Genomic DNA, 26,538 nt, shown 5'->3' with positions numbered 1-26,538 from the left:
CTCCATGGATTCAGCTACATTAGTAAAGAAGCAGCAATTTGAATGCGCTATAAACATGCAACACCAGATGGAGCCAGAGAGCAGAAAAAAATTAAACATGGTTTTCCATAGGGATTTTTTTTGTTATAATGATCTAATTTCTGACTTATTTATAGCATTCCCCCCTCCCCGTTTTTAGATCCACTCCATGTCTGCTAATTGTGTTGGAAAGAACTCTTCCATTGTACTGGATTTGGATCCTCCCTTTCCATCCTTCAATTATCGTTATTTTCACTTGGTGGTTTATTAAATGTTGTGATAGAGTCAGGCTATTTGAATAGCTTAACAGCCCCGCTCAGTTTCTGCAAGGCTGCTCTATGTCGCATCAAAGCAAGTGTTATCACCTCACTATCCAGGACATTTGCCTGTTATTTGACTTGCTGCAAATATCTGGTACTTTGGAGAAGCGAGATTGTTGTGCAAGACTTCCCAATTAACCACTATTAATTGTGCAACCTGAATTTGCTAGTATTTCCTTGAATCTCACTCCAAACCAGCAACTGTCTGGTTTTTAATAACTACAGTGGTACCTCGGAAATCAAACATAATCCATTCTGGAAGGACATTCAATTTCCGAAACGTTCGATTTCTGATGCGTGGCTTTTGATTGGCTCTTGCAATTGGAAGAGCCAATCAGAAGCCGCTTGTCTGCCACATTGGGTGTTCAGCTTCCAAAAAATGTTCGAAAACCGGAACACTTACTTCTGTGTTTTCGATTTTTGGGAGCCGAAACGTTCAACAACGAAGACGATTGAGAACCAAGGTTTGACTGTACTTGATATCTTGGTTGTTTGGGGTGCTTTGGTACAAAAGGCAGGCCATATAAATATTGTAATTAATAAACAGAGGCTTTCGGTAGCCATTTCCACTCAAATTCATTGTATTTTATGTATTTCCATTAGGGTGAGGCTGGCAACCCTGGAATTGCAGGAGATCCTGGGCCAAAAGGAACCGCTGGGAGAACGGTAAGCCAATCCTTTATGCTCTCTTAATATCAAAATGTGCTTGAAACACACACACACACACACGCTGCTTACTCCCATTGCTTACATATTTGCAAACCTGACATGGAGAGGTATCTGGATTTAAGCTTGTCGTATCATGAGGGCGTGTGCAATGTACTGGACTGAATCTTGGTGTCAGTAGGCAAAGACTTAGCTCCCCATTAAGCCATGAAGTTCACTCACAATATGAACCTACCCCAAAGGGTTGCTATGAAGATAAAACTGGAAAAGACTAAGCATCCCACCGAGACTGTCTTGAAAGGAGGGCAGGATTTATTGTGATTAGGAATAATAATACCTGAAAGAGTAATTTGGAGTAATTGTGCTTTTGGCTTTCCTCAAGACACAACTGTGTCTTTTCTACTGTAGGCTTCATCTGGTGACAACCAGACATAAGTTTCAACTGGCCCATTTTTTCATTTTTGAATCCAGAAAGATTTGTTGCCAAAGCTGAAGTGAAACACTGATCCAATATATCACCTCTGCTTTCAGTTAAGGTTACTCCCAGTACTCTGTGTTCATATATGAGTACAGGCTGGGGGAATGTTCCCCAGATAAAAGCTTTCCTATTACTCAGTTTGCAACTAGCACTGTATGTTGTTTTAGGCTGAAATCCTAATTCCACTTACCTGAGAGTAAGCTCCATTATATTCAACAGAACTTTCTCCTTCGTGGCTATGGTTAGTATTGTGCTGTTTGGTGCCAGCTTCTGAAGAAACACACCATACCCTCCAACATTTCTCTGATGAAAATAGGGACCTCCCATTCCATAATGATAATTTTACTATTTATACCCCAGACATCTTGCTGGTTTGCCCCAGCCACTCTGGGGAGCTTCCAACAGATATAAAGAACATAATAAAACATTAAACATTAAAAACCTTACCTTCAGACGACTTGGGGGTCAGATAATTCCATACCCTCCAACATTTCTCCAATGAAAATAGGGACATCCTAAGGAAAAGTGGGACATTCTGGGATCAAATCAGAAACCGAGATGGCCTCTTTAAATCAAGAACGTCCCTGGACAATAGGGACACTTGGAGGGTCTGACATACCATAATTTGTGGAACAGGTGACTTAGAAGGTTTACCCACAGCTTACTCTGTAGCAAACAGTGAGTAAGATACTGGTCCCTCAAAGATGTACCATGAAGGCAGAAGAACTGGTCTCATTTGCACACACCCACACTCAAAAGTAGGGACGCGGGTGGCTCTGTGGGTTAAACCACAGAGCCTAGGACTTGACAATCAGAAGGTCAGCGGTTCGAATCCCCATGACAGGGTGAGTTCCCATTGCTCGGTCCCTGCTCCTGCCAACCTAGCAGTTCGAAAGCACGTCAAAGTGCAAGTAGATAAATAGGTACCGCTTCGGCGGGAAGGTAAACGGCATTTCTGTGTGCTCTTCTGGTTCGCCAGAAGCGGCTTAGTCATGCTGGCCACATGACCCGGAAGCTGTACGCTGGCTCCCTTGGCCAATAAAGCGAGATGAGAACCGCAACCCCAGAGTCGGTCACGACCGGACCTAATGGTCAGGGGTCCCTTTATCTTTACACTCAAAAGTAAAACTGAGTCTAACGGGAAATGGCAGGTTCTGACAAAAATGTCTAACACCAGCTTTCAGCTACCTGGAAGTCTATCACTGCTTTCCCCGTCCTGTCCCTGAAATTTTCACTCCTCTCACCCACCTGAAAATTGCCCAAATGCTCCCTTTTGCTGCCTGTGAATGGGACGGCAAGCGGGCGGGATTAGAGACCTTTATACTAGCTTACTACTGCTAATAATAACTCTGTCATTTGGAGATATATCTGTTTCAGTTTCCCCTACTTTTAAAAAGGAGAGCTTTAGATTATCATGACCACCGTCGATTTATTAGTTGCCTTTTAAACAACCATCTCCAGGTGATTTACACGAAAGATATCTAAAGTGCTTAAAACCACAAAACAATTAAAAACGTATTTAAAACATAGCTGTCAACGTTTCCCATTTTTCTAAGGGAAATTCCCTTATTCTGAATAGGATTCCTCGCAAGAAAAGGGAAAAGTTGACAGCTATGATTTAAAATAAGAATACCGTATTTTTTGCTCTATAAGACTCACCTTTTCCCTCCTAAAAAGTAAGGGGAAATGTGTGTGCATCTTATGGAGCGAATGCAGGCTGCGCAGCTATCCCAGAAGCCAGAACAGCAAGAGGGATTGCTGCTTTCGCTGCGCAGAATATTCAGAATATTTTTTTCCCTTATTTTCCTCCTCCAAAAACTAGGTGCGTCTTGTGGTCTGGTGTGTCTTATAGAGCGAAAAATACAGTATATCCACGAAAAATAGACACTTGTGGTAAATACCCTTTTATCCAGCTGGGAAACACTTGTAGAAATAAGGAGTCATGGATTTTCCAGAAATTGCAGATAGTGGTTTGCCTGTTGTAACTCGACAGGAATGCTATTTCAGACACAATTCTCTCAAACTGAAGTATTTTTGCATGTTTTGGTCATGCTGTGACCATAATTAATGAGATAAGGGCTGTAAAAGAGTTTTCAACTGTAGGAGTGCTATATAAATTATTGGTAACGGCGATAAGTGTACAGATAACACATTCCATCTGTGTTTCTGTAAAAACAGTATTAAGGAAAGCTTGCTGGTTGGCGCTATATCAATTTTCATACAAACCTAGGCTAAGATCCAAAGGACCAATTTAGTCATGTCACACACACACATACTGTGTCACAAACTACTTTCCCTCTCCTTGGTTTAAAAATGGGCTGACAAAATGGGGGCGGCTAGGCTACAGTGGAAAGAGAGACCATTTCCCCCCTATCCCTGTTTGTTTCCATTTGTAAACCACTTTTCGAGGAAACAAATCTCCAACAAAGTAGCTAACCGAAAGCGCCTCAAAACAAAATAATATAGAAATTGAAACTATTCCCTCTACTCAAAATACCACTAAACAGCCAGCCCAAAGAGAACAACTCAGCCTTGGAAAGCTGACCACAGAACCATTTCGGCAGCTCAGTGTGTAATCAGCTACTGAATGCAACCATAAAAAGATGGATCTTTAAGGCCCATTTGCAACTTCCACAATTGTGGGGCCACCACTGTAAAGACCCTCTGCCGTGTGATTAATTCAAGAAGGAGGAGGAGGCGGCGGCGGCAGCAGTCCGGGGGGGGGGGGGAATGATAACAGAGATGAAATCCTCCTTCTGGAAGCAAGAAACAACATGCTGAATCTTCTGATTCTTTGTGCCTATGAATTTAGTTCTACCATAATGATGTTGACCTTAAGGAGTCATAATTAAGACACTTCCCCAAATGTTCCTGCAGTTCCTGCAACTTTTCATAAGGAATAACTCCAGTTCACTGATTGTCTATCCTGTATTTTACCGTTAGGCTCATTTACCTTTTCTGTAATGCCCAAGATGCTAATTGCATTTTTAAGGAGTGTGTCTCCCCATCATTGTTTTTAGGGTCCTGAAGGTGCTACTGGCCTCAAGGGTACATTGGGAGATCGTGGTCCTCCTGGACGTAGGGTATGTGACTATGCCATCTTTGCTTTGGGCAACCTGCTATGCATGTAGAGCTCAGTCACTGTGTGGGCTACAGTAACTGTAGGCCAAGTGTGATATATAATTTACACCTCCATCTATCTATATAATAATAATAATAATAATAATAATAATAATAATAGTAATAATAATTTATTATTTATACCCCGCCCATCTGGCTGGGTCCCCTCAGCCACTCTGGGCAGCTTCCAACAAAACACTAAAATACAACAACCTATTAAACATTAAAAGCTTCCCTAAACAGGGCTGCCTTTAGATGTCTTCTAAAAGTTTGGTAGTTATTTTTCTCTTTGACATCTGGTGGGAGGGCGTTCCACAGGGCGGGCGCCACTACTGAGAAGGCCCCCTGCCTGGTTCCCTGTAACTTGGCTTCTCGCAGTGAGGGAACCACCAGAAGGCCCTCGGCACTGGACCTCAGTGTCCGGGCAGAACGATGGAGGTGGAGACGCTCCTTCAGGTATACTGGACCGAGGCCATTTAGGGCTTTAAAGGTCAGCACCAACACGTTGAATTGTGCTCGGAAACTAGTGTAGGTCTTTCAAGACCAGTGTTATATGGTCCCGGCAGCCGCTCCCAGTCACCAGTCTAGCTGCCGCATTCTGGATTAGTTGTAGTTTCCTGGGCACCTTCAAAGGTAGCCCCACGTAGAGCACATTGCAGTAGTCCAAGCAAGAGATAACCAGAGCATGCACCACTCTGGCGAGACAGTCTGTGGGCAGATAGGGTCTCAGCCTGTGTACCAGATGGAGCTGGTAAACAGCTGCCCTGGACACAGAATTGACCTGCGCCTCCATGGACAGCTGTGAGTCCAGAATGACTCCCAGGCTGCGGACCTGGTCCTTCAGGGGCACAGTTACCCCATTCAGGACTGGGGAGTCTTCCACACCTGCCTGTCTCCTGTCCCCCCAAAACTGTACATTTAAACAAACATTTTAACATTTCAGTGTAGTATAGTCTAGTATCATTTTTTTTTTAATTTGCAGAATATAGATAGATATCTTTCAAATGAAAGCAAGAACACGGAGTGATACTGAATCCTAGGTGTGTTTTCCAACGTATTTCTTATCAATAATAAAAAAAATGGTGTCCCCCATATTTCTAAGTTATGAACCAAATCAACGGAACAAACGGCTTTGCTGAATGACTGTTGATATTCTGCTGCAGTTGCCTTACTTAATGACTTTTCTTTCAACTTCATTATCAATTGTGACTGAGCACAGAAATCTATTTCTAATATAATATGCTATTTTTCTTCTTTCAGGGTATTAAAGGAGCAAAGGGTGTGGCTTCTTTTTCCGTATGTATTCACCACATCATGGACCTTAAATATTCAGAAAGGTTCTATAATTCCCCCCTGTAATCTGTGGATTACTCAACTTTTCTTCTCTTTCTCACTCTGTAGCCATGCGAACTCATTGCTTATATTCGTGAGCACAGCTGTAAGTATTGATTCCTACTGCATTCAGTTACTCATGAAGGATAAATGATTGTCCTATTGTCATGGGCAGATAGGTAAAGGTAAAGGGACCCCTGACCATTAGGTCCAGTCGTGACTGACTCTGGGGTTGCGGCGCTCATCTCGCTTTACTGGCCGAGGGAGCCAGCGTACAGCTTCCGGGTCATGTGGCCAGCATGACTAAGCCTCTTCTGGCGAACCAGAGCAGTGCACGGAAATGCCATTTACCTTCCCACCAGAGCGGTACCTATTTATCTACTTGCACTATGATGTGCTTTCGAACTGCTAGGTTGGCAGGAGCAGGGACCAAGCAACGGGAGCTCACCCCGTTGCGGGGATTTGAACTGCCGACCTTCTGATCGGCAAGTCCTAGGCTCTGTGGTTTAACCCACAGTGCCACCCATGTCCTGACAGCGCCACCCTTAATCATATAGCTTTGGTTGACTACTGACCTCCACAGGCTTAAGAAGTCAACGAGTTTTCAAATAGCTTTAGGAGACTCTTTGGCTGATCTGGGTATCTGTCTTGCCAAAACTTTAGTTAACTTCTGCTATAGGGAGTTATCTCTGGCTGTTGTCATGATAGCTCCTTGACGACCATTTCCATTGTTGTGTCATAGCTCAGATCCTGCAGTCCTATGCTACTGAGATATACCACTTTCCTAATTCTGCTTTTTTTTACTTTTCATGGGAGCCAGAAATGTCTACACCAAGCAATAAACACATTTGGGAGCTGGCAAATTTGTTCTTTTTTCAGGACCAGTTGCTGGGACCTTTTGCTTCATTGAATAATCCATTTATTCATTCTTGTGGAGAGCCAGTGTGGTGTAGTGGTTAAGAGCGGTAGACTCGTAATCTGGTGAACCAGGTTCGCTTCCCCGCTCCTCCACATGCAGCTGCTGGGTGACCTTGGGCTAGTCACACTTCTTTGAAGTCTCTCAGCCCCACTCACCTCACAGAGTGTTTGTTGTGGGGGAGGAAGGGAAAGGAGAATGTTAGCCGCTTTGAGACTTCTTAAAGGGAGTGAAAGGCGGGATATCAAATCCAAACTCTTCTTCTTCTTCTTGTTTAACTCTGCCGGCCAAGCTTACTCACGGTGGTCACTTGCTATATCTGAAGTCGCATCCACACCGTGATATAATATATAATATATAATATATAATATATAATATATAATATATAATATATAATATATAATATATAATATATAATATATAATATATAATATATAATATATAATATATAATATATAAAACATATAACATATAATATATAACATATAACATATAATATATAATATGTAATGTGTAATGTGTAATATGTAATATGTAATATGTAATATGTAATATGTAATATGTAATATGTAATATGTAATATGTAATATGTAATATGTAATATAATATAATAATAAAATTTTATTTATATTCCGCCCTCCCCAGCCGAAGCCGGGCTCAGAGCGGCTAACAACAGTAAAGCATTTAAAGCACATATATGCCACTTTAACAGCCATGGCTCCCCACCCCCCACCCCCAAGAATACTAGGAATTCTATTTACCCATCAGAGAGCTCTAATTCCCAGCACCCTTAAATAACTACAGTGCCCTCAATTCTTTGAGGGGACATCATGTGCTTTAAATGCACAAATTGGATGTGACACGAATGCCCTCTACATTCGGAGTTACACCCCATTGTTACGTGATTCCATTCAAAAGGATTTCTGTAAAATAATGGTTGAAGCATTCTATGATAACTAGAAGAGATTCTTGAACATTTGCTACATAATTTGCCAGTATACCTGAAGGAGTGTCTCCACCCCCATCGTTCAGCCTGGACACTGAGGTCCAGCTCCGAGGGCCTTCTGGCAGTTTCCTCACTGAGAGAAGTGAGGTTACAGGGAACCAGGCAGAGGGCCTTCTCGGTAGTGGCACCCGCCCTGTGGAACGCCCTGCCATCAGATGTCAAAGAAATAAGCAACAATCTGACTTTTAGAGGACATCTGAAGGCAACCCTGTTTAGGGAAGTTTTTAATGTTTGGTGTATTATTGTGTTTTTAATAATCTTTTGGGGAAACCCAGCCAGATGGGCGGGGTATAAATAATAAACTGTTGTTGTTGTTGTTGTTGTTGTTCTTGTTAATGATGCTATATTATTTTCTCTCTCTTTCCTTTAGCTTGTTACCAAGGTAGGCACTTAACATTATACTGCAGCTGTTATGTGGATTTATGTGGTACATTTGTGAATTTTCTCTTTTTGTCTGTAGTAAATTGTTGTGCACTGTACTTGTTATGGTTTTGTAAACATTCTTTTGTATAATTATGCATTGTATGATATCTGAGGCAATGGATTTTAAAAACTTTTTTTTAAAAAAACCACCCTAATGATAATATTAGCATCATCATTTACTTCTAAATAACCAACTATGCTCTTTAAAAAGAGCATAGTTGGTTATTTAGAAGTACATGATGATGCTAATATTTTTTAATTAATTTTTTAATTTTTAATTTTTATATTAATTTTTTAATTATTTTTTAATTTTTTTAATTTTTATTAAATTCTAAATAATTAAATTTAGAATATTCATTTAAACAACCTTAAAATATCAGTGACTTCCCTTCTCTTTCCATGGTTCATTCTGCATAACATAAATCCCTGCATATTTTATATAAACTAAACCATTCTGTATTCCATTATTATTTCTATCAAAACTTATTTACACTGTTGAATTTATCTTAATGTTGCCAACGTTTTCAGCTGTACACAGTTTCCCCCATATATTCAATAAACATTTCCCAATCTTCTTTCAATGAATGCTTAAACAGCCAACTATGCTCACGCATTTGATAAGGTGCTTGAGTGATGAATCTCACTGTCTGGCCCAAGATACTGCACGATATGTCCTCATTGTAGTATGTGGCCCCCGGAAAAAAATGTGGCCCTTGGCTGCAAAACATCTCCCACCCCTGCTATAGCAACTCCCCAATTTAGGAATCCTTTTTGCACATATCAGTTTACCATGTGGAATGGCGTGGGGACAAGTCTGTGCGGTTTGTCTTCACAGCGCCATCTAACATTACTGCTCACGGTTGATAAACCTCTGCCTTTGTAGAGGTGTTGGTGAACTTGCAACACAGAGACTATCTTGCTGCTCCATCGTGTGGAGCAGTTTCAAGCATTTTTCCTGTTAGGCTGCCCTCACGCTGACTTGGAAGTACTTCCTTCATGCCTTGGAAAGCTAAGAGAATTCTCCACCCCTGTTTATTAATTTATTTTGAAAAGATTTGCAGATTGCCATATTTTTCACTCCATAAGGCGCACCTGACCATAAGGCGCATCTAGTTTTTAGAGGGGGAATTCAAGGGGAAAAAAATTATTTAAAGGGAGCGCTGAGCAGAGCCTGTATGCATCCCTGTGTGTGGCTCTTGGGGGCCTTTCCCGCCTGCGTCCCCCCTGCATTCGCTCCATAAGACACACACACATTTCCCCTTACTTTTTAGGAGGGAAAAAGTGTTATGGAACAAAAAATACGGTACTTTCTAAACTACAAAAATAAAATAAAGCATTTCCATTTTGTAAAGAAGAACTGAACACAGAGCTAGACTAGTGACTGGGAGCGGCCACCAAGACCATATAACACCGGTCTTGAAAGACCTACATTGGCTCCCAGTACGTTTCCGAGCACAATTCAACATGTTGGTGTTGACGTTTAAAGCCGTAAATGGCCTTGGCCCAGTATACCTGAAGGAGCATCTCCACCCCCATTGTTCTGCCCGGACGCTGAGGTCCAGTGCTGAGGGCCTTCTGACGGTTCCCTCACTGCGTGAAGCCAAGTTACAGGGGACCAGGCGGAGGGCCTTCTTGGTGGTGACTCCCACCCTGTGGAATGCCCTCCCATCAGATGTCAAAGAGATAAACAACTACCTGACATTTAGAAGACATCTGAAGGCAGCCCTGTTCAGGGAAGTTTTTAATGTGTAACATTTTAATGTATTTTTAATCTTTGTGGGAAGCTGCCCAGAGTGGCTGGGGAAACCCAGCCAGATGGACGGGGTACAAATAACAAATTATTATTATATATTATTATTTTGTCTCCTGACCTTTGGAAATCTGGTGTCTGACTCGATAAGCCATCCGCTCTTTTGTCCTAGGGATGCCAGAATGCCCGGTATATCCCACAGAATTAATGTTTGCTTTGGATGTCTCTCAAGACACCACGCCACAGATGTTTGACCGAATGAGGGAGATCGTCATAGCGATTGTGAAGGACCTCAGAATCAGGGAAAGCAACTGTCCTGTGGGAGCCAGGGTGGGCGTTGTGTCCTACAGCTCTAGCACCCGCTATCTGATCCGCTTCTCAGATTTCCGCAGCAAGGAGCGCTTGCTTCAAGAGCTCAACGCACTTTCTTACCAGAGAGCAGCAAGCAGACGGGACACGGGTGCATCGATGAGGTTTGTGGCCAGGAATGCCTTCAAGAGAACTCTCCAAGGTGCTAACTTGAGAAAAGTTGCTGTCTTTTTCAGCCACGGTCAGACTGCAGATCCAAATTCCTTCAACACAGCTGTCCTTGAATATAGTGCCTTAGAAATCCTTCCGGTGGTCATTGCATTTAATAACATCACCCAGCTCCATCGTTCCTTTGCGGTGAGGAGAACTATGGTCTTTTCCTTCTTTTGCATTTGGCGATTATGTTTTGCTCTGTATTTATGGTAGCCAGGTTTGATGAAGCCCTAAACTACTGACGATGTAATGGGGCCCTTTATATGTCCAGCTGTCATTTGTCATAAACAAATTGTCACTGTTATTTGTGTTGAATACATGCTATATGGTAATTTATGGACCTAGTAGGTATCTAAAGCCATTTGCACATGTTGTCATGCAACCAGTCCATGCAGAATGTAGGCACCCTATATATAGAAATGAGCAAACCAGTGATATTTTAGGGAGCAGGCTAGCAGGCGGGGCCCGTTGCTTACATCATAAGAACCTACACAACACAAAACACTGTTGCTGTATGAAGCTTCCTATGCATAAGGCATAAAGAACTACACAACTTTTAGAAGACACCCAAAGGCTGCCCTGCATCAGGAAGTTTTTAATGTTTGGTGTTTTATTATGTTTTTATATGTGTTAGAAGCCGGCCCGAGCAACTGAGGCAACCCAGCCAGATGGGTGGGGAATAAATCTTGTTATTGTTATCCCACCCTATACCCGCAGGTCTCAGGGCAGTTCACAAGATATTATTATTATTATTACTACTACTACTACTACTACTACTACCTGAAGTTTTTTCTCCTCCTTTGCATCTTTTCTTTCTAGATGGACGATTCCGGACAGTTTCAAGCCCTTCACATTCCAAGCAAAGGAGATTACACATTGTTTTTACGGGGACTCCAGCTCTGCACTCTTTGTTACGGTACAAAGCATAATCTTCTTGCAATTATAATTTTCAAGAAACATGTTTATTTGATCATGCTGAGCCATAAGACTGACAGAGCTTGGCAGAAATCTCTGGTGTTTTAGGAGAAAAGCTCTGTGAGAAGGAGGGTTGATGAGCAAACCGTCTGACTACTACGCCCTTCTTACGGTAATGCAAATTGGCACGCGATGAAAATCGAGGCATCCGATGGAAGTTAAACTTACCAGAAATGTAGTATTGATTAAAGGTTTTGAAAAAGAGCAATCAAGTGGTTATTGTAAGGATATTTCCAGGGGGCGTTACTGATTTTAAAACAGTTGATGAGTGAGCCAGAGGAGTGACTAAGAAAAACGCATCTAAACTTTTATTTAGATTCACTGATTTTAGGTTGATTTTTTGGCTATTATACGATTAAACAGTAGAATTATAGAACTGTAGTACTGGAGCGACCGTGAGAATAATCTAGTCCAGCCCCCTGCAATGCAGGAATCTTTTTGCCCAATATGGGATTCGAACCCACAACTTTGAGACCCTGAGATTAAGATTCTCATGCTCTACTGACTGAGCTGTTGTTTAAAATTAATGATATACGGACATAGAGATAGAAAAGATGTCTTTTCATCCAAAAATGAACTTTATTTAAAAGGAACAAAATGAATTAAATTCAAGTATTTTCATATAATAGTAACAGATATTCAAGCGAGTTTCTTCAACATTTCCTTCTCATGAAATCATTGGCTAACTTGTCCCAATTTACATCTTGCAATGCAGAACCTTCTATTGCTAAATTGCTGAGCTTGTTATATGCTATTGGGATATAGGAGAGATGTAAATTTTGTACTCGTTTAAGGGTGTTGAACGAGTTTTCACGGGTTGCATTTGACATGGGTAATATTAAAATAAGGAAAGAATTGTCTCGATATTTGGAAATGTGACTCTCAAATAATGAGTATAGGAGTGCATGGGAGACTTTAGATAATCAAAGTTCCCAGTGTTGATAGAATGCAAGAATGGTCACAATGGTTATTCTGTACCATTTTTATGGGATGTTACGCTTTCTGCAAATTTTGTACACCACCCAACCCTGACATTTTATAATTTATATGAATATTTATCTAAATATATCTAGATATATCAACAACTCTGAGTCCAGCCAAGCACTGGAAAGGAATGTAACTCAATCTCCTCAGCACTTACCCAATGGAGGCTGTGAGCCAATTCAATCCTGAGGAGAATTATTTCCTTTTTCTTGGAGCGTTCCATTAGTTTCCAAGAGGCAGCCTACCCACCTGTGTGTGGGAATGTTCAGGGAGGTAGCAGAGGATATATTGTTTATTAATATCCTTCCTAACTTGCGCTAGCAAGTTCCTTTACTTAGCAGAGTTTCACATTCCCCTTTTAAACACACAGCGGGTAGCTGGTTACAGGCTTGTGTAAGCCTCTCACTATTAGGTTCCTGGTAAGTTCCCTTATATCCCTCTTAAAAGAACACACAACAATTTTTTTAAAGATCATAAAAGAAGTTTACTCACATCATCAGTTCACAGTTGGATCCCTGAAACTTAGTTACGAAGTATATGCATGTGGTTCTACCCCATATGAAAGAATGATCCCAGTGTTCTCTGTTGGCTGAAAAACCAACAGAGCATCTCAAGCTAAAAAGCTGGTCCAACGTAGAAGGAATTGAGAGAGAGAGAGAGAGAGAGAGAGAGAGAGAGAGAGAGAGAGAGAGAGAGCTGCGTGCCTTGTCCTTTTGTTACCTGAACAGGTAAGGTCACGCCCACCTCTAGTCACATGCAAAGGAAGTGCCGTATTTTTGGCTCTATAGGACGCACCCGACCATAGGACGCACCTTGCTTTAGAGGGGGAGACCAAGAAGGGGTGCGCAGCGCCCCTTCAGTGAAGTGGCAAAAGAAACGGAGCCCCTTCCATTTCTCCTCCCGCTTAGCTGAAGGGGTGCTGCGCCTTAGCTGAAGGGGCACCTACCCTTCAGCGAAAGGAACCCGAAGCCTCCGGAGCTCAGCGGGAGCTCCGGAGGCTTCAGGTGGCTACCCCTCTCACTCTCCAGACTTCAGTGAAGGCAACCCGAAGTCTCCGAAGTGCAGTGGGAGCTCCTGCCGCGCTCCGGAGGCTTCAGGTGGCTATCCTTGAAGCCTGGAGGGCACACCGACCCCTCTCGCTCTCCAGGCTTCAGTGAAAACAACGCGAAGCCTCCGGAGTATGGCAGGAGTGCTCCCACTGCGCTTCGGAGGCTTCGCGTTGCTATGGCTGAAGCCAAGGAGCCTGCATTCACTCCATAAGATGCACACACATTTCCCCTTAATTTTTGGAGGGGGAAATGTGTATCTTATAGAGCGAAAAATACGGTATGTCCCAGCCAGGAGGAAACAGGAAGTTTTCGACTGGCTGAACCAAACATTCCCTCACATGTCCACTCTAGGAAAACAAGGAATGTTGTACTTGACTGCTGCGTATGTATCACATCCCACATTGTGTAGTTTGTAAACCGATGTCTGAAACATGTGTTCGTTTCCAGATAAATGCAAACCAAATGCTGCCTGCAAACGTACCAGAAGAGCTCTTCCGCCTTGGGGATATGTGGACACGGCTTTCATTTTGGATACCTCACAGGCAATGAATCCCAGCGAATTTGAGAAACTGAAAGGATTCTTAAGCAGCGCACTTGACGCCTTTGAGGTCTCCTCTGAGCCCGCGGCTTCTTCTGTGGGCGACAGGGTGGCTGTGGTAAGCCACGCTGCGCCAGCTTTCAAGCCCCAGACACAGCAACCGCCGGCAAAAAAAGAGTTCGACTTGGTGACTTACGGCAAGACGCAGTCAATGAAAAGACATATCCGGGAATGCCTTCAACAGCTGGATGGAGAAGCTGCCCTTGGCCATGCCATCCAGTGGACGATCAACAACGTTTTCTCAGCATCTCCCAACCCGAGGAAACACAAGGCTCTCATCATTGTATCCGCTGGGGAAACGAGTCGTTGGGATAAGGAAGTGTTGAAGAAAGCGTCTCTGAGAGCCAAGTGCCAAGGCTATGCCCTCTTGGTACTTTCCTTGGGACCTAAGTACAATGGCACAGAACTTGAGGAGCTGGCAAGTCGACCCGTGGAGCAGCATTTGATTCAGCTTGGCAGGATTCACAAGCCTGAACTGGAATACGCGCTTAGGTTCCTGAAACCCTTTCTATACCTCCTTCGGAGTAAGTTGTCGATACGTGATTCTGAAAGAGCTCGCGGCTTTCCATCTCTCTGTTGTTTTTAAGTTTGTTCTGTTGCTGCAGCACACTTATGGAAATCTTCTGGGCTCTCCATACCTCTCTGTGCTAGATTAGACATTATCATGGCCTCCTGAGTGTCTCTTTGCTGGTCTGGCCCTCTACTGTTCTGATTGGCCAGCAGACTTGGAAAAGAGGCGAGAGAACAGTTTTCTCTGCTTACAGCATCCTTATTTATTTATTTATTTATTTATTTATTTATTTATACCCCCATCCATCTGGCTGGGTTTCCCCAGCCACTCTGGGTGGCTCCCAACAGAATATTAAAAACACCAAACGTTAAAAACTTCCCTAAACAGGGCTGCCTTCAGATGTGTTCTCAAAGTCAGATAGTTGATTATTTCCTTGATATCTGAAGGGAAGGTGTTCCACAGGGCGGGTGCCACCACCGAGAAGGCCCTCTGCCTCGTTCCCTGTAACCTCACTTCTCACAGTGAGGGAACCACCAGAAGGCCCTTGGAGCTGGACCTCAGTGTCCGGGCTGAACGATGGGGGGTGGAGATGCTCCTTCACAACTGTTCTGTCTCTCTTCTCTCTTCTGGTGAAATGTGATCCTGCTTTCTTCTCCACCCACAAGAAACCCACTCATTCCTAGCTACCTCATGATCAGGAGAAGTTCTAGGACACTAGAACCAGACATTCCACTGATGAAAATAGAGACCCTCCTGTGCAAGACAGGGTGATACTGGGATGAAGTTTGGCATACCAGCAGCAAGGCCGGGTGGGTAATAGTGGACCGACAGAATCCACACTCAGTTATGCTGCAAGCAGTAAATGGGAACTGAAACTACAGGTGGATGGTTTCTGATGATAAAAGCATCAAGGCAGAGCATGCACTGCGTGGCAAGTGAAATAAACACCGTGTAGCATCCAACCCAGTGGTTCTCAACCTGTGGGTCCCCAGATGTTGTTGGACTACAACTCCCATCATCCCTGAGCTCTGGCCTTGCTAGCTAGGGGTGATGGGAGTTGCAGTTCAACAACATCTGGGGACCCACAGGTTGAAAAAGGCTGATCTAAACCATTTTGAGGACCCTGAGCCCATTTTATAGCAATAAATTATTAGCCCCCCGTCTGTGAATCCACGGCATAGAAATCTTAAGCAGAAATCACAACTGAGCGGTAAATTTTATTATTTATTATTTATTGCATTTTTTCATCATTTCGTATATTTTAAAAGTATTGAAATGTAAAATACAAAATATCTACAATCAGTTAAAAACCAGATAACAAAAAGAAAACAAAATGCAAAAATATTCCTAAAGCGTCCACCCAAGAATTCTGGTGTTGTTTTTTTTTAAAAAAAAGGATAGATGCTACCACCAGTCCCTTTAAGCATATGCAACAGCTTTTCCCACAGAGGACTTACAGAGGAATGGCCTACAACCTACACAGATAAAAATCCCCAGGGCCTCTCTCTTTGAAAGATAAGCATGAAACCACCTCCATTGTCAGTAAACTACAAGTAGTTCCACTCCATCCCACTCAGGAAATCTCTTCCCAGCAACCATTTACAAAATGGGTCCTTTCCTACCTCCCCTAAAGTGTTTCATATCTTCCGCGCATTCCTTCTTCACAATAACCAGAGATATGCATGATGTCAGCCTTCGGGGAAGCGGCTCCCCCCTCCTTTGGCCATGGATAAGCAGAACAAAGCAAAAATAGTCTCTTACCATTTAAAGAGATTTTAATGATCACGGCGAAAGAACAGAGAGCCCATTCTCAGAGTAAAGGTGCTCCCAGTTAAGGTTTACACCCACTCCCCCGCCCAAGTCACCCTGGTTACTTCCTCGTCTTGCAACCTGATCTCGCAACCACTGTGCCTTCTGTGCAGCTACCTTATCTAATCTCTGTGACCTCGGAATGATCGGCTGGACACTTTGCAACGAACCGGAGTCTGTTAACTCTCTCTCTCCTGGTTCTTCTTCTTCTAAGCGTTCACCACCCAGTTCTCCCCAACTTTTGTCTTCTGAACTATGTCCCTCTGCAAACCACTGTTCCAAATCTATACTGTCCCACAGCTCCTGGGAAGAGTCAGGATCCTGATCGGTAGCAGGGGGAGGGGGAGGCTCCCACCATTCCTAGACTGTGCAGCCCTCCTCAGCACAGTCCCTGACACAGGATATTGAAGAATAATTGCATGTGTGAGCTAAAAGAATTAGAGGGAGGGACTGGAAACTCTTTTGGTGTAGGGCCAGGGCCAGATGCAATCATTAGGACTTTCAGTATAAGAAGAAGAAGAAGTGGTGTTTGGATTTGATACCCCACTTTATCACTACCTGAAGGAGTCTCAAAGCGGCTAACATTCTCCTTCCCCTTCCTCCACCACAACAAACACTCTGTGAGGTGAGTGGGGCTGAGAGACTTCAGAGAAGTGTGACTAACCCAAGGTCACCCAGCAGCTGCATGTCGAGGAGCGGAGACACGAACCCGGTTCCCCAGATTACGAGTCTACCGCTCTTAACCACTACACCACACTGGTGACAGGAGGGGAAATATGAAAATACACCCTAATCATGGCAAAATCTATTTCCAAACTTTGCGAAGGTTCATCCCTGTGTCTTTTTGTCACAACAGGTAGAATCAACAGCTATCCGCCAGCTGAACTCCGAACAAAATGTAACAAGGTCACCTCTCAAAAATCGAGATACACTTCAAGGAGTCTCAGTCTCATGTAAGTCCAGCCACTTATTTGTAAAGATTATTATAAATTAGAAAAATGCCCTTCATCATCAACAAATAGGTGTGTATGTATGCATTGCATTCCCTGAAGAATCCTTCCCCATGGTCACGTAGTATCGGGAATGGAGGGTAGGTTTTTGCCCTTGCGTCAAGATTTTCCCCAAGTACAGGGCTGCAGGTTTCTCTACAGGAGTTAAGGGGACTATTCACTTATAGGAGAGGAACAAAGGGAGTGGGCCAGAGTTGTTGATCCATTTCACGGGAGGAAGAAGAATCCAATCATTCAGATCTGAACTGTTTATAGCTAATGGTTGCGACATTATGCTTGGGATGCAGGTGGTGCTGTGGTCTAAACCACTGAGCCTGCCGATCGTAAAGTTGGCGGTTCAAATCCCCAGATGGGGTGAACTCCCGTTGCTTGGTCCCAGCTCCTGCCAACCTAGCAGCTTGAAAGCACACCAGTGCAAGTAGATAAATAGGTACCGCTGTGGCGGGAAGGTAAACGGCGTTTCCGTGCGCTCTGGTTTCCATCACGGTGTCCCGTTGCGCCAGATGCAGTTTAGTCATGCTGGCCACATGACCTGGAAAGCAGGCTTGGACGGGATCCAAAAACATCATCCAAACCAAAGGCTATCCTACATTTTCCTGTTCATCTTCCCGCAATGTCTGGTTTTGATATTTTTCAGATGACTGAAAGAGGACAACCTGGCATTGAAGAGAAAACTGACTTCTCACCATTAGTCAGCTGCAATCAATGGTGATGAGTTTGGGTTTTTTGTTGTTAAATGGCTGTGTTTTCTGGAAACCAGATGTGGCGTATGAAGTTCGTGGAATGGATCCTCTTTCTCGTCTTCATATTTTTTCATATGTGGTCTTTCATTTCCAAAGATTTAGCAAGGCCATATCTTCTGACAGACAGAATGCCTTGAAAGTTCTACTCAACTTAAAGCAGTTTTGCACACACTTTAAATGTTTTATCATTCCATGAAAAGTATAAATAACCTCCGTTTTTCCAAACACTTCAATATTTGCACTGATTCATGCCATTTTGTGCCTCTTGTGTTTTAGCCTAATACCCAAACCCATCTTCTCCTTCGATTCCTTACTTTTATTTGCCCATTCTTCATCTCCAGCCAGCCATTTCTCCTCCAACCTGACCCTTTCGAACCTTTATTCATCGTGTATTTTCTTATTTCCCTTATTCCACACCTTGTGTGTCTCTAGTTGTCTCTTGCTCCCCCATTGCTTCATTCCGCCCTCCCCACCCCCCAGCAAAGTATCTCTTTTCCTGTACTTGCCCTCCTGATGGCCATGAATGGAATGAAATCATTAAACTCAAATTTGTTGCTGGTATGGACTTCTCTGTAGCATCTCTTTATTCAGGTAGCTGTTCACGCTCACTCTGGTTTGTTGCTGGCTTTCAATCCTGACTTGCTCGAGAGGAACAAACCAGAGTCCAGACATCAGTCTGGGCAATGCTGATTTTTACCCACCCATGCAAAGGGATGAGTGAAGCAACAACAAACAGGTGGATTGTGCCAGCACACTGATCATTCACACTGTGGTTCAAGTAAGATCGGATAAGTTAGGAATCCTGGCTTATTGTTTACTTGTGCTGTGGTTTGCTGCAGGCTTGAGATAATAGCTTGCTTGGGAGCAACAAACCATAATCCATCACACTAAACAATCTCAATTTGTTCCACCCAGCACACTGTATGTTGTCATTCAAGCAGAGATGAGGTGGGATTCCTTTCAGTTTGTATTTAAAGCCAAATGATCAAATTCTGAAACAATTTTGAGAACTGAAACACAGTCATCTTTCAAAATTTGCCCATTTCCAAAATTTGTGGTATAGTTCTGCAACCAATGTTTACGGAATTTCGTAGAGGAAAATGTGCCTGAAAATGAACGTATTAGTTAAAAGTTTTTAAAGGTGGTTTTTAAGGAGTTGCTCTAAAGCGAGATGAGCGCCGCAACCCCAGAGTCGGCCACGACTGGACCTAATGGTCAGGGGTCCCTTTACCTTTACTAAGGAGTTGCTCACAATCCCCTTTTTGTTTCAACCACTCTGAATAATTTAGTATCATCAGCAAACTTAGCTACCCCATGGCTCACCCCTAACTTGGGATCATTTGGGAACAAGTTAAAACAAAAACATGTCCCAAATTTATAGATGTCTTCTTCATGCCTTCTGTACAGGCACACATATAGGTTCTGTGCCTATGCAGACATCATTCAGGCTAACATCTGCCGTTCTCCAGATGTTGCAGAATTACAATTCTCATCAGTCCTAGGCAGGAAAGATTTTGAGAGTTGTAGTCCCAACAATATCCATAGCTGTCAACTTTTCCCTTTTCTTGCAAGGAATCCTATTCGGCATAAGGGAATTTCCCTTAAAAAAAGGGAAACGTTGACAGCTATGACCATATCTGGAGGGTTTCAGAGTGGCTCTGCCTGTGCTAGAGCATTGCACAAGAAAAGTAGAATTCAGTCTATAGAGCTTCAACACCAAAGAGGAAAATTGTTATGGAACTATGGAACCTGTTGAAATAAATTCTTCTTGCACAAGCGTTTCTGGAACCAGTGTCTGAAACCACTTTTCTTCCGCTCACTGTTCTTTGGAATTTTGTTGTAATAAAGCTGCCTTGTTAAGCCATAACACATGGTACTGAGGATATGGCTGATGAGCAAATGACAACTGTAGGAGACAGATGTCTCTAAGTGAGTAAATGACTAGTTAGGGCACTAGTTAGGGCACTCAGTCAGTTTGGTAAGAGCCAGCTGTTAAATAGTCATGCAGTATTCAAAAGCTATCATAGTTCCAGTTACAGGGCAGTAAGCAGCACAAAGCAAAGAACCTTGTGTTGAAAATCTGTCAATTTTCAGTTTTCGCAGCGGCTCTCTCTCCCCCCCCCCCCAGTTTTAGGTTCAGTTTTCCACATTTCCACATCCATTTGTAATTACTTTTTGAAATGTACTAATTTTATTGTGTATCAACACATTTAAAAAATGTTTTAGCAAGCCCTTTTTGTACATCATTGGCAGTTCGAATCCCCGCAACGGGGTGACCTCCCGTCACTCTGTCCCTGCTCCTGCCAACCTAGCAGTTCAAAAGCATGCCAGTGCAAGTAAATAAATAGGTACCGCTGCGTTGGGAAGGTAAACGGTGTTTCTGTGCGCTCTGGTTTCTGTCACGGTGTTCCATTGCACCAGAAGCGGTTTAGTCCTGCTGGCCACATGACCCAGAAAGCTGTCTGTGGACAAACGCCGGCTCCCTCGGCCTGAAAGCGAGATGAGCGCCACAACCCCATACTTACCTTTGACTGGACTTGACCGCCCAGGGGTCCTTTACCTTTTTGCGTGTCAAGGTCCCCAAGCCACCCCAATAAAACACAATTCACACAGAGTTTTTGTTTAAGGTTTTTTGGCATAATTTTGGCCACAACTTTATTAAAATACAAAATGTGAGTGGTTGCTTAGGCATTGGTTATGACTATCTGACCCCGCATGGGGACAGCCTGATATTCACACAACCATGAAGTCAGAAAGGGAAAGACATTTTGGGGAGAATGATGGAGAAGGGGACCTTCTCTCAGCTCTCCCCCAAATGCTCCCAGGGGCTCTTGCGTGGCCCTAGCCCCTTGACAGGGGTTCGGACAAAAACATGGTGAGCCCCCAGGTTCCTTTAACAGAAAACCCCTGCAGCAGCAGCATTAGAGGGGCAGGCACAGCCAATCCATGCCCCTCCACCAACCAATTCATAGAACCAATGCCTAACCGCAACCTTACAAGTTGTGACGATTTGCTACGCAGTAGGCAAAAACCAAATGGCTCCAGCCAATCAGCCAATTGGACAAAATTCCTACTGGGCCCCTGTCCCAAAAGCAGACGGCCCCATGACAGGCATAGCAAGGTCAACACGAACAACCCTAATTAATAGGGAGGGAGGGCAATCCAATGCGCGCAGCAAAAAGAGGAAGCTCAACGCTGCACGCAGAGGCTTTTAATGCTTCTGGCTGTCAATCACAGAATGGCAACATCAAAATCTTCCCAACGACAAGGGAAGCAAAATCGCAACAGTGGTCAACAAATTTAGACCCGCCCAGCAACAGTGGGGTGTCTTGTTACCCCCCACTGCAACACGTGCTCTCCATGAAGGAGAACACACTTTACCTTTTACAATAGCTCTGTAAACAAGCAATTTGGTTTCCCTACGAATGTCCTCAAACCCAGAGGAGGATCAATAGCTAAATGGCTGAGCACGAAATATGGGAAACTGCCTTATATGGACCCTCACAGCAGTGTGAGTTACAGTGCAGGATAAGTGGTGGCTGGTCATCACTGGGACTCGTGGAATGGAAGGCAGAAAGGCCCACGATAGGGGCTGCTGGAGGCAGAGACATCTGGACTGGACATACACAAGAAGGTGTGGAGGGGGCAGCTGCTGGCAGTGTTCAGTGGAATCCCTGATCTGGTAGTGTCATGAACTGGAGCCAGTGTGGTATAGTGGTTAAGAGCGGTAGTCTTGTAATCTGGGGAACCGGGTTCGCGTCTCCGCTCCTCCACATGCAGCTGCTGGGTGACCTTGGGCCAGTCCCACTTCTCTGAAGTCTCTCAGCCCCACTCACCTCACAGAGTGTTTGTTGTGGGGGAGGAAGGGAAAGGAGAATGTTAGCCGCTTTGAGACTCCTTAAAGGGAGTGGAAGGCGGGATATCAAATCCAAACTCTTCTTCTTCTTCTGGAAGGACTATGGAGAAGAGGAAGAGGATCGCGGCAAAGGGTGTAGCCCGGACTGGGAAACACTGGGGCAAGCAATGGATGAGGAAGGAGTGGTTGGTGTAGGAAGTACGGGGTGAAAGCGGAAGACGTGGGGATGGTGGGTCAGTGCACAGGAACCAGAGCAGCAGGACAGATCACCAGAGCCCCTGTCTCCACAAACACAGCGGGCTCCGAGGCGTCAGGAACAGCATACATTCATGGGGAAATTGCTGGTTATGTTTAGGGTTGTTTGGTTGTTTGCCACCTGGTACTCTCAACTGGAGGGACATGGGTGGTGCTGTGGGTTAAACCACAGAGCCTAGGACTTGCCGATCAGAAGGTTGGCAGTTCGAATCCCCATGACAGGGTGAGCTCCCGTCGCTCGGTCCCTGCTCCTGCCAACCTAGCAGTTCGAAAGCATGTCAGAAGTGCAAGTACATAAATAGGTACCGCTCGGTGGGAAGGTAAACGGTGTTTCCGTGCGCTGCTCTGGTTCGCCAGAAGCGGCTTAGTCATGCTGGCCACATGACCCGGAAGCTGTATGCCGGCTTCCTTGGCCAATAAAGCGAGATGAGCGCCGCAAACCCAGAGTCGGCCACGACTGGACCTAATGGTCAGGGTTCCCTTTACCTTTACCTTTACAATCACTATTGGTAGCAGTATTGAGATTGAATCCAGTTCATTCTGCTTTCAACAATATAGTTGGTTGATTGCAATTATAAAAGAATAGAAATGCAGTAAAAGCACATCTGTATTATCTATTTATTTGAGTGTTCTAAAGGAGGTACGTATAACTGTGTCATCACTTTAATAGTGTCTTTTTTAAGTGGGGGGTGGGTATTGCAACCAGTGTATTCCAGTTGTCCCCAAGTAACACAGCCACATGCGAAAATATTGCTATTCTAGAAAGTAGATGACTGGATTCATGTCACACCAGCAGCAGACCAAACATGTGGGCGATTTACATAGTACCAAATAAAAAGAACATTTGCAGTGTAGACACCAGATTAACAGGCGTACGTACTGTTTCTTGTAAACAAGGAACAGAGAAGCCCTGACACTGGATTAAACAGCAACATTTCATTTCTGATTTTGTTTTTGTCTTCCTTTTAATGCCTTCCAGGTGATAAAGGAAGCCCAGAACACTTAGGAGAAGAACCAAGTAGACTGTTAAGCTGCAGCTATCGCCATTTCTAGTCTAAACAAGAATCTTTCAGAACTCTGGCCATGTTTTAAAGATGTTCACAGAATATGCCCTCTTGGGACCAGGTCACTATTGTGTGGCAGTGTCACATGAGTTCCTGTGGATGAGATTTACTTTAATCTTGAGAAAGCCATCACTTTTCCTATTTTCTGCTAGATATTTGGAAATGCACTGGGTGTGTGGGTGTGGGTGGGTGTGTAAAAGAGAAATAGAGGAAGACAGCACAAGAGAGAGCATTAAGATAATGTCTGGATCTCCCTCCTGCAGTTTTTAGGATTTTGTGGAAACTTCAAATGTTCTTTACGGGTTTTAGCACATTACACACACACACACACACACACACACACACACACACACACACTGCTTTCAGGGGTGCCAACTTGAATAAAATATTGGAGAGGGCTCAGGTAAGCTCCGCCCTACATAATTGGTCACATGATGGGGCCCAGACACACCATTCTGAATGGCAATACCATTTACTGGGGGAAACCCCTCAAATATTTTATTTAGGGGGGCTGAAGAGACCTCGGCCCCTAGGAGTAGGGTCCTATGATTGCTACTGCTAGACAGCCAAAAGGCAGGCTATAAATGAATTAATTTAATAATCTGCTGTAACCACATGGATGGCTTTTGCAGAGGTTCCCTGGAACCTCCCTGAATTTTTTTTGGGGGGGGGCCTTGTTCCCCTTGCCCCGCACCAGATGGCACTGTTGGCTATTTGCAGTATGGTAGCACTGCAGAGAGCTTGCTGGGGAGACCATGCATTAAAAAGGGACTCAAAAATAACTCAAACAAGGTTTTAATAATCAAAAACAAAAACTCCTTTTACACTAAATATATTAACAAACAAACATGACCCAACCACCAACCCATCCCCCAGGGTAATGGGAGAGCTAGGTGCTGCTCCTTATATACTACACCCAATTGCTGACACAGCTTAATCAAATACAACTCAGCAGCACCTGCTATGTTTCACAGCTGTAAAGCTGGGTCTCGTTATTTTACTCTGGCCCTTGCTCTGGCCCCTTAAAGACATACACATTGGGTGGAACAATGAAGAACCTTTACATTTAAAGAAACCATTCAACAGGCACCCCTGGCACCTTGCCTATCTGCACCAGGTAAATGTGAACCTGAGGGTGAGCGTCAGAAAGCCACTTCACGCCCCCAACACTCACGCGGAGGCTGGCTTCCAGCCCCGCGCGATCAGGGGAATCCTCTGCCGCGTCATCCCCCGGCCAGCCAATAGGCTGGCTCAGGGGGTGTGGCTTGCCACATTTAAGGCAAGTGCAGCAGAGGAGTGTCCTCTTTTGCCACCGATCAGCTGGGGAATTTCCCACCCACCCACCCTTCAAGGTTTCTCTTTTGACCTTGCTATGGACTTCAGTTGGTCGCCGTTAAGAGGCCTGGTAGGAATTTTTCCACTTGGTAAACTGGGACCAGCCATTTGGTTTTTTCGCCTACCTCATAGCAAATCATCACAACTTCCGTGGTTTGGCGGTTAGGCATTGGTCGGGGTATTGTTATGTAGATGAATGGGGGGGAGGAGCGCCATCACCTCCCCCAGTTTCTGAAGGGTAGTCCGGTAAAGGATTCTGGGGGGCGTGGCCCGTCCGAAGCCTATGGAGGCCAGGGCCCAAGGCACGCCCCCGAGCGGTGACCCCGGGGGAGTGCCTAGTTGATGTGCATCGCCAGGGCTCCCCCTGCTGGTGTTAACCCTTCCCAGCCTTCAGGCAGACAGACTGAAGCCAGATAGTCGATTAGGACCAATGCCTAAGCCAATACCACTCATCACCTGTAACCAATAAAGTTGTGGCCAATTTTAGCCCATTATCCTTAATAATGGTGTATTGTGTCGTTATTTCTACTGGTGGGAGGCGGGAACTCACCACACAAGTTGGCAAGGTCTCCCAAGGTGCATACCTCAACAGTGGGCTCTCTGCCCAACAGCTCTTTGGCCACCACCTTCTAACTCGCTTGCCCACCGGCTCTTTCCATGGCACTGGAAGAACCAGAACTGGTCATTCCTTGACCCAAGTACTGCGCCACACTTTCAGGAATTTCTCATAAGCAGCCAAGTCTACATTAGGCAGTTTTCTGTCCGCTTTAAGCCAGCCTTCGCTGTGTTGGCTAGAGCTGATGGCAGTTGTCGTCCAGAACATCTGGAGAGCCTCCGTTAACCTCTCATGGCAAGAGCCTGTTCGCCGTACAGCTTCCATCGCTCCCTAAGCATCCATGTGGTTTTGATTTTATCGTACATAAAAAGTTACATGTGGGTTAGTGTGCTGAAGAAACTGCCCGAAATTCTGTCAGCACCTCGAAATATTATTGTGGCCTTAGAGAAGCTAAGATGGCATCATTGCTCAACACCCTCCCACTCCCAAAAAAGGACAGATTATGCCATAGTTGCAAATGTGAACCTTAAATAAATAACTCGGACATATTGGATGGTAGTTTTATGGCACATCCTTAGGAGTTCGATTTCTAGCTGTGGTAGGGAGCTGAATAAAGCATTCAGGATTCAAGGACACTTTCCAGCCAGGCAGAAACATTCTTTTTAGTAATAATAATAATAATAATAATTTTATTGAATTTTCAAAAGTTTAACATATATGCTTCAATACATAGTAAATTTGACTTTTCAGGACTTCCCACCTCATTTTCCATGGTGCTTTAATCTCCCCCACTACACATTGCATTCTGTTTCTTATACCAACTCATCAATCATGTATTCTCTAATTCTTTTTGTCGCTCATAATTCAAATCCTGCTTGCGAGTTCATCAAACTATAATATTTCCTTAAATAGTCCAAAAAGGCCTTCCATTCTTCCACAAAGCAATCATTGTTAGATTCTCTTATTTTGGCTGTTAACTTTGCCATTTTTCTGCACAGCCCATCACCTTACTTATCCATTCTTTTTTTGGGTGGGAACTTTTTCTTCCTCCCATTTTTGTGTAAGAGAATCCTAGCTGCTGTTATGTACATAAATAACTTAATCAACTTTCCCTTCTTAATCATCTCCTCTCCTTAAGAGAAAGGCTTCTGTTTTTTGAGATGGTTTTTTTGGTATAATCACTTTGAACATCTTTTTTATCTCATTATATATCATTTCCCCAAAGCCCTCGCTTTCTTACAA

The 26,538-nt window shown here is 44.0% G+C and overlaps 1 protein-coding gene across 1 annotated transcript in view; it reads left to right on the top strand.

Moving 5' to 3' along the window:
* LOC310746418 (collagen alpha-6(VI) chain-like) overlaps positions 1-18,795 on the top strand; it is a 61,205-nt gene extending 42,410 nt beyond the window's left edge. The window contains exons 27-35 of the mRNA XM_083580133.1: positions 942-1,004; positions 4,503-4,565; positions 5,863-5,957; positions 9,163-9,236; positions 10,181-10,695; positions 11,371-11,467; positions 14,007-14,681; positions 17,334-17,430; positions 18,125-18,795. Of these exons, the coding sequence (XP_083436259.1) occupies positions 942-1,004; positions 4,503-4,565; positions 5,863-5,957; positions 9,163-9,236; positions 10,181-10,695; positions 11,371-11,467; positions 14,007-14,681; positions 17,334-17,430; positions 18,125-18,128 (1,683 nt within the window). The 3' untranslated portion in view covers positions 18,129-18,795. The remainder of the gene's footprint in view (positions 1-941; positions 1,005-4,502; positions 4,566-5,862; positions 5,958-9,162; positions 9,237-10,180; positions 10,696-11,370; positions 11,468-14,006; positions 14,682-17,333; positions 17,431-18,124) is intronic.
* Positions 18,796-26,538: the final 7,743 nt, after the last annotated feature.

The sequence above is a fragment of the Podarcis filfolensis genome (genome assembly GCF_964270895.1).
Source record: "Podarcis filfolensis genome assembly, chromosome: 12".
Classification (NCBI taxonomy): Eukaryota; Metazoa; Chordata; class Lepidosauria; order Squamata; family Lacertidae; genus Podarcis; species Podarcis filfolensis.
This window is presented reverse-complemented; position numbering and strand designations above follow the sequence as displayed.